The 15,539-nt window shown below is 43.2% G+C and overlaps 1 protein-coding gene across 4 annotated transcripts in view; it reads left to right on the forward strand.

Annotated features, from left to right (window-relative positions):
* The first annotated feature begins 3,780 nt into the window (after positions 1-3,780).
* The window catches only part of NRG3 (neuregulin 3), a 1,143,185-nt gene continuing 1,131,426 nt past the window's right edge, over positions 3,781-15,539 (forward strand). For all 4 annotated transcript variants that reach the window (XM_054580450.1, XM_054580451.1, XM_054580453.1 and 1 more), the window contains exon 1: positions 3,781-4,651. In XM_054580450.1, the coding sequence (XP_054436425.1) occupies positions 3,781-4,651 (871 nt within the window). The remainder of the gene's footprint in view (positions 4,652-15,539) is intronic.

A 15,539-nucleotide genomic window follows, 5' to 3' on the forward strand; every position in this document is an offset into this window, starting at 1 on the left:
TACACTACAAAGTCATATTCTTTTTGGTCCAAAACAGCAATTCTTTTTTTCTGATAGGCTATTTATCTATTTTTTATTGTCCATCTCTCCTACTAAAATATAAATGTCATGAAGGTTAGGAGCTTTGTTTCATTTTCTGCTGTATCCTTCATGCCTGGCAGCTAGTTCTTAAAAGTTTTATATTGCTGATGGGCTAAGAAGAAAGGGCAAAAGTATGAGAAGGTAGATTTTTGGCTTGACACAAAGACCTTCCTAATTATGTATACTGCCTATAGGTGGAGTGGTCTTATTTAGGAAATGGTGCCTTCTCTAGAGCTCCAGATGAATTCAGATGACTGTTGGGCTGGGACTATTTTGGGATGAAATACTAGAGGTTTGACAACCATGGTGACTTCCAGTCTTGTGGTTCTAAAAATTGAGCTCTGCCAAATAACTTAAAATTGAGGGAACTCAGGTCAGTCATATTGTATTGTTAATGATGACTACTAATTGAACTTGGAGTAAGGAGTGAGATGGCATTGAAACTCCCAGCCTAGTGATATTGGTACCATTGAGGGGAAAAACAGAAACTCAATAGAAATGCTGATTTGTGGACAAAGTATAAGCAAATTAGTGGTTCACAAAGGAGAGGAGACATACAGAAGGTGATTATGCTCAGGCAAATATAAAGCTCTGGAGAGGCTAAGGTATGTCATGCCCATCTGTAAATCCACACCCATCTCTATAAGAAGTTATCTGATAATGCTTAAAAGGTATTGTAGACAGTCCATTAAGCTATATAACTTTGTATAATTGTGTAGAATGTAGGTATTACAGTATCATTTCATAGATGAGAAAACAGAGTTCCAGAGTAACTGTATTACTTATAATGGGCAGAGTTCTAACTTGAATCCCTGTCTTAAGAGCTTGAGTGTAAAGCTCTTTCTGCAGCTGCTTCAGAGAGCTCTGAGTCACTAGTGTGACCCCTTACCATGGGACTGAGTAGCAGGAAGAGTGTCCACCACTTGTCCTCGACCTCAGATCTGGACAACCCCCACCCCCAATTCCAGTTATAGTGCTTACCACCTGCTACCAGGGAGCCTCATAATAAAGATGCAAATTAATGATAGTTGCACCAGCCAAACTTTCTTGGATGGGCTGGTACAACCTGTTCCTCAATGCAACAGGCTTATTTTTTTTTTTTATTTCCCTCCAGTGATGATGTTCACAGTGAGAGCAGCTAATGGGTAGTCAAGTGCAGTGGCTTGGGATCTGGGAGAAAATGAGCTCAACAGGGAACCATGACTAGGTTGTTAAAGCCAAGTGGAAATGAGAAGTGGAGGGAATTTGGATAGGTACATGCAGAAGGCTTTGGAGAGCATGGAGACAAATGGGGTGAATGCTGGGTGAATGCAGGTTCAGGAGAGCATTAGCTCAGCTGCAGCATTACAGCACACCTCCTTTTTTACACTGGATTTATTTCAGCTTGGAATGAAGGAAGAGGCCACAGGACTAATGGCGGGGGTGGGTAGTGAATTAGAAGTGTTTTGGAGAAGTAATTTTGTCTTATATAGCTGACAGCGGCACCTACTATATAATTTCACATTTTGTGTGAAAGCTGACTTTTGCTTGCTATACAGAAAAGACTGGCCAGTAACTGCCCAGAACCCATGGTAAGGAGAGAGTGGGTCAATTTTTACTTAACAGTGCTGTGCAGGGAATTGGGTGAGCTGAAGGAATAAAGAATCTAAAAGGGTTTGTGTATTTTGTTCATTTGCAACAATTGTTGCAATCATAATTCAGTATTACTGGATTAGGGCATGTTCTATCAAACTAAAAATCAAAAGCTTTCCTGGGAAAAGTCTCAATGTTATAACTGAAAGAGGTGACAGTTACATTACTGCCTTCAAAAATTATTAACCAAGTCTGTGCAAATACTTTGGTAGGCACCAAATCCCAGAGGTTTCCAGTTTCAATGCATCCTTTGCTCTCTGCAGTCTTTTCAGTGTACCGTTCGGTTTCCAACCTGTGAATAAAATGAATACTTTAAAAACTTTTTTTGTGGAGACCACAGGACAAGAGAATGCTGGTTCCATCATCCGCGCCAATTACATAGTGCTGAGGAGTATTAGGAGGCTGCCATCTTCAACTTCTCATTTTTGGATCTTGCAAATAAAAATCTCTTTACAGTTTCCACTTTAGACCAGGAAATCTGAGAATTGAGAAGCGAGGTTTTGCTCCATCAGCATAAACCATGCTGGTGCTGGCTTTTTATTCCTTCCCCCAGGCAGCTCCCATACTGCACCTGAGATAGTGGTACGCAGGTGCTTCTCTTACCCAAGGGAAGAAACCACCAATATAATTTTGGATACCCGCCCAAATCATTGTAAATTTTACCTCTAACAATCAGTTCCCTGGTGCCCTGTGTGCCTGTGAGTATATCTACATTTAAAGATAGTACTTTTTAAAAAGGTAAGTTATCATAAATCACCTTGGGGATATCTGCTACGTCCAATAACACACCATCTCTTTCAGGAACTCCGAGGGTAGACGGAGTTGCTGAAACGGTAGTCTTCAGATCCAACAGCACCATCGGGCAGGGGAGTGCAAACACACTCCCAAGCGCACACGCCCCCAGCTCCCTAGCCCAGCAGCGTCAGTCTCTTACCCCATTGCAGCCGCGCCGGCGACGGCTGCGCTCTTTTGCTTCGATCATTTATCTATCTTGCGCGCATTAAGAAACCATTATTAGGTGTTGGTGGGAGGTGCTACTCTGTCTAAAGCCCTGCGTGTCTAAGGCGGCTCTGCTCACGCCGCACCCGCCCTGCAACCCGAGCCCCCCAAGGACCCCCTTGTCCGCGCACACGTCGCCGGGAATTTCTGACGTGGTTTCCCGCTTTAGCTCCCTAAGTGCGACCGGGCTGCGGCACCGGGGAGAGATTTCAAATCCACTGCGGTTTGTTAGGTTCCCTCCGCGGCGGTGTTCCGCCGGGGGAGCCGCAGTAGCCCTGTGCTCCCGGTGTGCCCGGATCCCGGGCTCGCGGCGGCGACTGCGCAGCTTGCTGGAGTTTGACTCGGGCGGCGGCGGCGCGGAGCGAGGCGAGCCCGGCCACTCGCCCTCCGCGCTGCACTCGGATTGGTCTCTCCCAGAGAGTGCTGGCCGAGGGTTGGCTGCGGGCCGGCTGAAGAACAGGTGCACCTACACCTCGCCGTCCGGACTCGCGGCGCTCCAGGTCCGGCGGTGGAGGCGGCCAGGCCGACCCCTGTGTCGGAATGCAGCTCTCCGGCGCCCAGCAGTGCACGGCCGGGCAGGTCGGCCTCTGAACGCGGCGAGGCCCAGCGGCAGCGCGGGCGGGCACCCCGGGGAGCGGGCCGGGCGCAGCGCCCTGAGGATGCCGGCGAGGCTGGGGCACATGCAAGCGGCTGGCAGCCGCGGCAGCAGCAGCGGCAGCTTCAGCAGACGCGGGGTCCCGGCGCGCAGGAGGCCGCTTGGCGGGCTGCCGACGCGCCCCGCTGCTCCCTGACCGGTCCGCGGCGCCGGGGGCACTCTCGCCCCTCTTCCGCGCTCCTCGCCGCTCCCTCCCGGCCCGCGTCCCCTCCCCCGCTCTTCTCCTCCCCGCCCGCCGCCCGCCTCTCGGGGGGAGGGGCGTGGGGGCAGGGAGCCGATTTGCATGCGGCCGCCGCGGCCGCTGCCTGAGCCGGAGCCCGCCGCCGCCGGAGCCCGTGCCCGCGCCCGGCCGGCGCGGCCCCATGCCTCTGGCGCGGCCCTCGGGGGGGCGAAGGTGAAGACCGGCTCCTAGGATGAGTGAAGGGGCGGCCGCTGCCTCGCCACCTGGAGCCGCTTCGGCAGCCGCCGCCTCGGCCGAGGAGGGCACCGCGGCGGCTGCTGCGGCGGCGGCGGCGGCGGCGGCGGGCGGGGGCCCGGACGGCGGCGGCGGCGGCGGCGAAGGGGCGGCCGAGCCCCCCCGGGAGTTACGCTGTAGCGACTGCATCGTGTGGAACCGGCAGCAGACGTGGCTGTGCGTGGTGCCTCTGTTCATCGGCTTTATCGGCCTGGGGCTCAGTCTAATGCTCCTCAAATGGATCGTGGTGGGCTCCGTCAAGGAATACGTGCCCACAGACCTGGTGGACTCCAAGGGGATGGGCCAGGACCCCTTCTTCCTTTCCAAGCCCAGCTCCTTCCCCAAGGCCATGGAGACCACTACCACGACCACTTCCACCACGTCCCCAGCCACCCCCTCCTCTGGTGGCGCCGCCTCTTCCAGGACGCCCAACCGGATTAGCACCCGCCTGACCACCATTACGCGGGCGCCCACTCGCTTCCCCGGGCACCGAGTGCCCATCCGGGCCAGCCCGCGCTCCACTACGGCACGGAACACTGCGGGCCCCCCGACGGTCCTATCCACCACGGCCCCTTTCTTCAGTAGCAGCACGCCAGGCTCCCGACCCCCCGTGCCAGGAACCCCCAGTACCCAGGCAATGCCCTCCTGGCCCACTGCGGCATTCGCTACCTCCTCCTACCTTCATGATTCTACTCCCTCCTGGACCCTGTCTCCCTTTCAGGATGCTGTCGCTGCCTCCTCATCCTCATCTTCCTCCTCCTCTTCCACCACCACCTCGTCTTCCTCCTCTACTACCACCACGCCAGAAACTAGCACCAGCCCCAAATTTCGTAAGTAAACGTGGTGCCTGAACTCTGATTCACTACTGAGTTTCTTTATTTTTTCCTGCTGTCTTTGCACCTTGCTGCCTGTCTTCTAACATCCCCCACCCCCACCCCATTCCAGGTTTGGAACACATAGTGAGATAGTTGAAACTGGCCACAACGGAGGAAAAAGGTTCCTGCCTGTTTGGGTTCATGTGTGGGATGTGGGGGAGATTATCAAGCTCCACGGGCCCTGCTTCAATGGGTCCCAAATGAGAACGCATCTCCTAACTCCCTTCAAGGGTTAACGGGAGAGCGTTGCCTCCTCACTGCAGACCTGCTGGCCAGCTCTGGGATCCGGCTCCTTAAGAGAGCAGAGGAGGGAGGGAGGGGGAAGGGAGGGCCTTCCCAAGCGCACTGAGCCCTTTCCCTGCCCATAGGAAGGAGAGAAAGAAAATCAAATGCAAATTGACCGACGAAAAACCACCAAGGGAAGTTTTATGTCCCTGTGGGGCCGTGGAGGGTGGTGGGACGATGATTTCATGGAGGTGTCTGTAGAAAGAAGCTGTAGACACTTAGAGCAGCCCTGACCCTGGCAGGGAGCAGGAAGGGTTAATTTGAAGCTGTTGGGGGAGGCAGGGAAAGGGGGCGATCCGCAGCCTAGGGCTAAACTGATCACCGCCTGCCTGTGGCCATTCCAAGATGTAGAAAATTGATTCTGTGGCCACCAAGAGTGAGTGAACTAGGGGGAAATATGAAGGTAGCCTTGCAGAGCTGGTTGCCTCTGCGGTCCTGAGGAAGGAGGAGTTTTTTTCATCTCCGAGCATTTGCTTCTTTTCCTTTCCCAACGCTGGGGTGTGAACCTAATCTCCCCTCCCTCTGTGCCTGAAAAATATGGGTGGCATGGAAACATAGAACCCTTTTGAAACTGGTCACACTTTGAATGTAGCATCTTCAGCCTGTGCTCAATTGCTGCCAGTATTGACCAGTTTACCCCAAGCATGATAAGCTTTGTATTTGTATAGGAGGTGTATGTTTCTCTACATCTTTATAAGTGTTTTAGATGACTGATTTACCTCCCATCCCTACTCCCTACTTTGTTCTTATACTAAGAAAATTTTAGGAAGCTTCTTAACCTGACTATTGATCAGAATGTGGGAACAGTTTGTACAACCTGTGAAGGTTATTTAGGACAAACCCCCAGTCTTCCAGTTTAAGTTCTGTGCAAGGCTATTCTCCCATAAGTGTGTTTTTCTGTTTTGAGCCATAACACCTGGGGAAAAGGAAGAGAACACATCATTAACTCTTCAGTAGGAATACCTGAGTTGCTTTCAGTCATCTGGTAATTTTTCATTTCCCTGACCTGTGGTTTTACTATGAGTGTTATGCCTTGACAGACTGCTGTGTTTTGTTTTTTTTTTAAATTTAGGAGTTAATGTATTTGTGGGTAAGTTCCAAGAGAGCAATTCCTTATGCCTTTCCTTACTTTGCTTTGGAAAAAATAGGCTACATGATCATTTGGGAGATAGGATGAAGAGGGAAAGGAGGGAGACTTCCACAAGCCAGAATGGCAGTCAAACCAGTAACTTGCTGCTTCTCTCTCCTTTGACTGAAACAGTCATTTTTGAGAACACATTTTCTTGGTAGGTGTTCAGAGGCTTCTCTCAACAAATCTAGCCTGAGTTTTGTGAAGGGATAAAGGATGTGCAAGTGTATGTGTGAACATATTCAGTGGATTGTAAATGTATGTGTCTATCCTGAAGACTCAGATTTTTTTACCTTTTCTTTTGACAGTTTATAAAAAAAATGGTGTGTGGGTGTACTTCTCAATCTCGTATATGTGTTGGGAGGGCAGCATGCACACAGGGGTGGGGGTTGGGGGAATGGGGTGGGGAGGTACTTCATGTTCTTTTTCAATTGGTTTCCTTGTGTTCCGTTCTGGAGGTCTTTAAAGAAAAGCCCAAGGTAATTATTTCTACCCCTCCATGCTCCTTTCTTACATTCTGTAGAAGGGAATGGCAGACTGTTTAATAAGTAATGATTATTGACAGGGCCCTCAGCCCCAAGGAAAAAGGGGAGGGATCTGTTAATGGTGTCAGTGTTCACAGAGACACACATAAGAAGTATTTGTTCTATGCATATCTGAAGTCCAGGTCTTGCTCTTTTTTAAACCTTTAATAAGAAGTCGAATTAAGGGGTAAAATACAAGTATGCAAATACAGCAGACACTGACCTGGTTTGCATATATCAACAAGGGAAATTTTCACGAAAGGAAGATTATATAGTTTTCATAAAAAATGAGTTTAAATTCATAGGTTGTATGGTAATTTAAAGAAAAAGTGTAATTATTATTTTGGTCCAAGATTGCAGGATGACTAACAAACTGAAATAAAGATTTATTTGAAGGGTTTTCAACACTGCTACTGTGGGCTGAAGAATGGCCTGTCTGGTATTTATATATTTTCCTTGTTCTGATTATGTCACCTCAGTTCCCAGAAGAGAAATTTTTCTTTAGTCCAGTTCCTACATCCATAGTTCAGTAGTTTTTCCCCTTTCTTTGCTTTTCTTTCTTTTTTTCTTTTCTTTCATGAAAATCATGGATTGTGTTGTAACACCTTTGTACAGCTGAGGATGATGCTCTGTTTTTTGGAGACTCACTAATTCTTTAATTGTCAGGGTCTTTGCTCTTCACTTGAACATCTTGAAGCTTATAGAATGAATGTCTTTGTGCTCATCTTAGGTCAATCAGAAGGATTCTGTGTATAAAGGCAGAACACCTCTTTGGAGCAGAAGAGATTTGTTCATTCTAGAATAAACACTTGCTAGTGGATAATAGGATTTTTGCAAGTAGAAGCTATTTTGTTATGTTGAAGGCTCAGTTTAGAAGTCTGTTTCTCATGTTTTGTAGGATCAGAGATAAAGAAATGTTGAACTTTAAAGGCAGAGGGAGAGGAAGGGTTTCGAAGTTGACTCCTCCCATCTTCCAACCTTTAGACCATGAGCTGAACCAAAACTTTCCTGTTACTGGGATCTCTTGGATTCCTAGTTAGTTGCCCAGGAGCAGCCTTACTTTCAGATGCTTTAGAAAAAAGTACCTTAAACATATTGCCACTAGTAGATTATTTTACCAAAAATATATTTGAGACATTTTGCATCTGAAAGTGTAGGTTACGAATTTTTCAAGCCAAGGAGATGTTCACTACAGGCAATAAAGAAACAATGATCAGTGTACGGTCTTTTACATCACATTGAGTTGTGTTTTCAAACTTGAAAAATTTATGTAGAATGTTGTCAACACAAGTGTTAATTGTTATTTTACTTAGCAAAATGCTCTAATAGATTAAAAAAAAATCAGTGTCATTGGCTAAATTCAAATACCAAAGACAAAGAGCCAGTTTTAATGGGTAAATTTTTTGGAAGGTACATAGTTAATAGCAATGAGTAAGATAACAAAACTGGAATAGTGTATTTAGTGAAGAAGTAGATATAAAATATATCATTGATGTTTAAACATGGTATTAAGGTAATTTTAATATAAACAAATCATTTTAAATAAAAGTTTACTTCAACATACCTTTTGTAATTTTGAAAAGAGCCATTGACTCTCTTTGACTGTTTTCCTATCTATTCCTTTTAAACATCTTTAGTCTTTCAATAAGAGTACTCTTGGTTGCTTTTATAAGCAGCCTTAGATATAATTTGTTTAAATAAACTTACTCCTATACATTGTCTCCTGTCTACATGAATCGGGCCCTCAAAGGAATTTCAACATAGAAGGTACTGACCCCAATCATGTGCCGTAGCCAAAGTGAGAGGGTTCAGAGCTCAAGATCAATATTTCTCATGAAATCCAATTGAGAGCTTTTTTTATGAGCACATGCTGAACCTCAGTATATTTTGATTTTCTTTGGCCTTAATATAGGATTATGAGACTTTTCTGCTTTAATCAATCTTACTGTACATTTCACTTTTTAGACACATTGTACTTTATGGTCCAAATGGAAGAAAAGGGGTGGGGGTCAGCATAGAATTAGGGCCATATTTAGTTTGGTCTCAGTGCATTATGACTGTGGTTTAAGCCTCCCTTTTCAATCCCCCATGGCTGAGGTGAGGGATTGGCATTGCTGTGGCTAATTGAGATTCCTTTTTACAGGTCTGATTTTGTGAATCTAGCCATCTTTGTATTCATGGTATTTCCCCGCCATCCTTTTTTTAACACACAGTGTTGATCCACAAGCTTGTCAGAAAGAAAGAGAGACAAGCAAACAAACAAAGCTGCTGTGTGGTATCCCCTGTTACTAAAGAAAACAACTTTTCTAAATCAGGGTTGGGCCATAAGCAAGACTGCTGGTGCAGGGTTTGAAACTAGTGCTATCCTTGGAGGTCTAGTGTGTAGAGGAACAAGATCTTTCTTCCCTCCCAACCCTTCCTCCTCTCCATACCACAGTGAGAAGAAGGCTGATTGTCATCTTGCTTCTTTTGTAGAAATTCTTTCCTTATTACCACTCAGATCCAGTGCCAAACATAACTCAGTTTTCTATCTAGGAGTGTTGAAAATGGGACATGAAAGTTGGTCCTGAAATATACTAGAGCAAGGGAAAAGCCATAAATCAATGTTTGTAAAATACATTTGAATTGCTTATGAATCGAGCTGAAATTCATTCTTCTCCCTTTGAATCTGTTTTTGTCTTCAGACTTTTTGTGTTTGGTGAGGCACAGAGCTGGTACTGCATTGACAAATACCACTGAGATATTTTGAGATCCTAGAACTCTCACTTGTCTACATGCAGGGAAGTTTTTCCTCTAGAAGCATGTTACAGTGAAGGCAGGAAGGAGGAATAGATTCAGTTTAAAGCTTTGAAATAATCCAGGTGAAAACATACCTAAATATATGTTTCCCATTCACACAATTACTAATGAAAGTCTTAAGACACATGTTTAATTTGGATTTCCATTTTCACAATTGTTTCCTAGAGGCCTTCATGCACTTCTATCCTTGCCCAGTCTTTAAAGGAATTGAATGATGACTCTGAAAGTTCTTACAGACTTTTGAATTGTTTTAAAAGTCAATCTTTTTGGTATGATATGTTAGACTGTTTAAGTTTATGTAGAAAGTTAGGGATTCTTTTTTCCCCCATCTAGGCAGTTGAATTACATAACTTTCCTGTAGCTTTATTTTTACATTTTTAATTTTTTTAAGGGATTCTAAAAACTTGGTGGAAGACTAATTGCCATTTATTATCCCACATAGATTAGTATACCAATCATACTAATGTTGATAGCACTTACTTAAGTCCACAAAAAAATTATACAATTGAGCATAGCTATTATATACTTTCATATGATTTTGTTATTTTCATTTTAATGAATATTTAACATCGATTTTGGGCATGAAATGCTGGTATTTAATTGGGCAATTTAAATAGATTATAAAAGCAATGGTTTAAAAAGCAGAAAATTAAAATAAAACTTAAAACGTGTACAACGTTCATTCTCCTGTACCTTGATGTAGGGCCAGGCTTTTTATTGAGTATGTATCTATATTATCATAACATCTTTTCAGTTTTTTCATAAACCATACCTCTAATTACCTGTTTTTTTCTTTAAAGGTATTTGTAAAGGAGTCTGAACCCAGATTCTCTGTAGTACTATAATATACTCCTGCCCTGGAATCTTTTAAAATTTTCTTTATAATTCATAATAATTTCCTTGTATTATTTTAAACAATTCACCATTTGGAATTTCTTTAAAGCATTCAACCACATTTTAATTGAAACTACAATCATCTTTCAATTCCTCAATCATATATTGTTGGCTTACATAAAATTGAACTAAATTATATAATTACAGTAGGAACAACTGCCATAAACGGGTTTGTTACCCTGACTGAGTGTGGTCGCAGAGCTGTGTAGCCTTCTTTGAGCTTAACCTGGTGGCTGTAACCTTTCACCATGTTCATCACACTGGGGGAGTGGTGAGCGGCCAGCTGACTAAAGGGAGGTAGGTTGAGAAAGTCACTCCTTTAGCAGTTTACATATGGAAAGTGTGAGTCACCCATGACCATATTTTTTTAATGACTTTTGTGGGAGGGTGACAAAGATTTGCATATCTACATCTGTCCGGAAAAAGTCCAGCCATTGTTAATATAACGAAGTTTGCGCAACATTGATGTATCCTGGCAACCAAGGAGAGTGGACTGGAACGCAAATGCGTGAACAATGACGACTTCCCTGTTCTAGTCAGTAGGGGCGCTAGATGCTGTTGAGTGAACCTGTGTACTGTGTGGCCATCACATTCAAAAGACTGAATGAGTAGAGCAATGAAACAGCATCAGATTTTGCATTAAGCTCAAACATTCCTCCGTAGAAACTATTAGGATGATTCAGAAGGCCACAGCTATAGGCAAAAGGTGATTGGCAGCTTCATCATGACAATGTGCCCACTCATGCATCACATCTTGTGCAGAGTTTTTTAGCAAAACATCACATCACCCAGGTGACTCAGCCCCTTATAGCTTAGATTTGGTGCCCTCCAACTTCTTGTTCTTCCCAAAACTAAAATCACCTTTGAAGGGGAAGAGATTTCAGATCATCAATGAGTTCGGGAGAATACAGTGGGGAAGCTGGTGGTGATTGGGAGAACTGTATGAAGTCCTAAGATGCCTACATAGGGAATGGCTGAGGAGTCATTGCCCTATGTACAAACAAAAGCAAAAATATAAAACTAAACAAATAAAAAAACTTGTACCCTTGAATCCTGTGATAGCTATGCAACCTCAAAGAACCAAGTTTAATCTCTTTGAACTTTAACTTCCTCCGCTTGGATAATGAGGGTAATGATAACAACTTGCCTTTTTTTTTTAATCCTCACCCAAATACATTTTCTTTTTCATTGATTTTAGACATAGAGGAAACAGGGGACAGAGAGCGGGAGAAAAATAAATACATCAATGTGACAGAGAAACATCAATTACCTGCCTTCTTGTATGTGGCCTGACAGGGAGGAGATTGAACCTACAACCTGGGCATGCGCCCTGACTGGGAATTGAACCCTCAACCATTTAGTCCATGAGATGATGCTCCGACCAGCTGAGCCACACCAACCAGGGCATTACTTGCCTCTTATACCCCTTGAACTGCAAAATCCTCTACTGTTTTAATATCAGGAGAAATGGGAAGTGGACAGACTAGGTATTTTTACTCATTGAATTCAACTGAGTTATTGGAGAGAGTTGGCTACCAAGCTTGTGGGATCTTTCATCCCAATGAGAGATTATTACTGTTGTATACCCTAGGACCTCCCCTGGGTTCCTCTCTGATACTGGGCACACACAGTAGATTATGGTGTGGAAGTCTACCTCAAATCACCTTGAAAATTTAGTCATAAACTACAGCCCACCATTTCTCATCCTTTGCTTGGTAGATGTTTTTTAAAGCCTATTTTGGACATATGCTTATCAAGGAGAGGAACTGAAATTTTGAGGGAAATGAGTGAGACTGTTGGATTATCTGGAAATTGAAATCTATAGAAATCTGAAAATTTTTGATAAGAGAAAGAATGCCTCATGGCTCCCTTTTGTTCCTTTCCCACACTGTCTTATTGTCATTGAGTCTTTAGAGTTTGGAGAGATCGTTAATAAAAACCAGTACTTCACATTACATTCTGTTCCCCTCTTAGTTTAGGAGTTACTGTGATTCATATTTTAGAGGATTAGTTGCTTACATCCATCAGAGAGTTCTTTTAGATGTATGCCTTTGCATCTTTGCGAACTTTAATATTAACATTTTCTGAACATCTTATTTCAAGTCTATGTTGGTTGGAAACTACATCTTAAATTATATCTCAAAGTATACCTTTTTTGTTGTTGGAAGTCTTTATTTTTCAAGACAAGTTGGTAGTATTATGTAAATCATAGATTGTCATGTCCAGGCATAAAAGAAGGCTAGTCATAAACAAGCATTCAAAGGAAATTTAGAATTAAGTTTAATAATAAAAGTTTAACAGCTTTCAGTGATAAGCTTTTGTGTTTGGGGCCTTTTCCTAGAAGTAATAGTGTATCATGGATGCAATATGGACTATGAGAGCATATATAAAATTAAAAGATCATCTGAATCTATGCAACTACTTTAGCATTAATACATTACAGCCATGGTTATCAGATGTTGGGGGCTGCTTTGAGTGGTATCGGGGACTGTAGTCCCATGCAGGGGGGGGGCCTGGGAGAGGCTGTTAGTCTTGACTGGAAAACTGGTAATACCGTTGATAGGCAGGACCTGATAACAGCTCCGAGGGTCCCCAGGGGAAATCAGTTCTAGGAGTTAATTATCCTCCTTGAAGCATGCTCTGTTTCTCCCTCAAGCTCTGTTAATCTTATAACAGATAACCAGCTCACACTGGAAAGGAAATTTATACATTTCCTGGACCCTGACCCAAATCCCATTTGGCGCTCTTATATTTACTCATCTTGGACCCATGCAAATCGACGTGTTCCTGCCATTTGTCGTCTTCAAACATCAGCTACTCTCCGTAAACTTAAGATACTGATGTAATTAGATTACCTATGCATTCCTGTTACCTTTCCCTCACTGGTAACCCTTGCAATAAAAGCCATTGAGTGCTGGGGCTCGGGGCATTCCCCACTAGAGGCAATCACCATCCCCTTTCCTTGACAGGCAGACGGTGTCTGGAACGATTCTTCCATCCATGGTGAATCTGGGGACTGTGCAGGCCAGAGTCCTCCATAATCAGAATAAAATTTTTATGCCAAACATTTGGTAAGAGTTACTGAACATACTAGCCTACCTCCTAAGATATCTATTCCCATGACCAAATGTGACCCTTGGCATGATCTTTCTATGATTTGCCAGGGAGTTAGAAGTTCACTAAAAGAAAAACTATATCCTTCTCATCATTTTGTGGTGTGATTCTGTTGATTTCCATGCCTTGAATTTTCTTTTTTGAAATGTGGAAGGATTCTTCATAGAATCTCAGTCCTGGAAAGGACCTGAGAACTGAGGCAATAATAGAAACTATAGTTGTCATTGGCGGAGTTCTACTGTGTGCCAAGAGGACCAGTCCTTTATATACTTTGTCATACTTACTTATTAAAACAAGGACTCAAAGACAATCATCTACGCCTGCAGTGGAGGAGGTCTGATTATCTCAATCATGCAGGGAATTAGCTGGGTTTCAGTGGTTTTATTATTTGCCTAGGGAATTCTCATGTGACATAGTTTGAAGGATCAGGAAGATCAGAACATCATTTTGCATGTAATCTCTCCCACCTGAAATCCTAACCCATTGATACAGTATGGCCACATCAGTGTACATTGCCCCTTTTGAGCCTGTTGCTCATTGACTGTGGGATATGCTATTATAAACTCCACAAATGGCACATCTGCTCTGTACATTTTTTTTTGCTATGGTAAAAGAGAGCCTTTTTAACCAGAGAAATTGTGCTGGTTTTCAATGCACAGAGAAATTTAGGGGCTATTTCAACAAAATATTTTTTAAATGATTTTATTTACTTTTGTAGAGAGAGGAAGGGAGGAAGAGAGGGAGAGAAGCATTGATGCATTGCCTTTTGCATGCCCCCAACTGGGCACCTGGCCTGCAACTCAGGCATGTGCCCTGACCTGGAATCAAACCAGCAACCTTTCTGAGCCACACCATTCCGGGCTCCTCTATACTTCTGTTCCCTGATCTTCTTGACTCTTGTTTTCCCCTATGGCTGATTGTACATGATTCAATAGGACAATGACAGAAAACAGTTACAGACTTCCTCTGCTTCCTAAAATATCACCAAAATTGTTTTCTCTGCCCATTCCAAATTTGCTTTGATTATAGTAGTTACCACATCCCTGCTGAGATTGGCCAGTAAAATGTGTCAGAACATGTGGAGTGATGGTTCGTAGTTCTACAGACACTCAAATATCAATGCTACTAAATAAATGTGGGTGTTGCACCACATGCAGTGTCTCCTGTAGGACATCTGAATTCCTCTTGACACCATTTACAAGGTACCCACTTTTGACTAGCCAGTGGTCCTAAGAAGAAAATATTGGTGAGACCATGATAATCTACCAAAGATACCACAGATTGGACCTGATCATTTCTTATATGACATTTCTGTGTAGCAGAAGTGACAAAGAAAAAATATTATTTTGGTTAAAAGGAAAAATGATTGGGCTTTTTACTTTTGTAAACTAATGAGAAGAAAAGAGAAATAATTCAAATACTAAGTTTAGATTATGTACCGTTTGAATAGCTATACTGATGTATCAGAATACTTTAATGTCATGAAGCCTGTATTGTCAAAATCCTGTAAGATGTGAGCGTGAATCCCATAAACTAAGAATGACAGTTGTGCTTATGAAGAAGTGGGGAAATGAGATCGCTTTCCCACATTTATTGTTAAACAAAAACTTTTGTTAGCATGATGGCAAAATCTGGAGACTAGAAATAGTGAAAATAGGGTGGAAGAATGCCTATAACACTATCTTACTGAATTCTATTGAATTGACTTTCCAGTAGGAGACTATTTCTGTGTTAAAAAACTGGTAAATACTCGCTTCTTGCTAAATCACCCCAGTTGTTAAGGTTTTTACCTTCATCAAATGAGAGGTATGTTTACCTAGTGTTACATGTTTTATTAGCTCCCAAACCTGTTTATGTCAGTTGTTGTATTTAAATAGAATGCAAACCAATGAATTAGTTATGGTCTCTAATAGAACTAAGTAGATTACTCTGGATATATTCCATAAAAGATAAGTCACTTTAAAATGCTGGTTGAACACATTGTGGGCAAGTTTAAGGGAAAATATAAAATTTACATATCCATAAAAAACTTGAGCTTGGATTGTTTACATGTGGCTTTATATTCTCATTCCACAGTACATACACTGAAACTGAAAAA

The sequence above is a fragment of the Pteronotus mesoamericanus genome, unplaced genomic scaffold (genome assembly GCF_021234165.1).
Source record: "Pteronotus mesoamericanus isolate MK-2021 breed Mesoamerican mustached bat unplaced genomic scaffold, CSHL_Meso_final contig_59, whole genome shotgun sequence".
Lineage (NCBI taxonomy): Eukaryota > Metazoa > Chordata > Mammalia > Chiroptera > Mormoopidae > Pteronotus > Pteronotus mesoamericanus.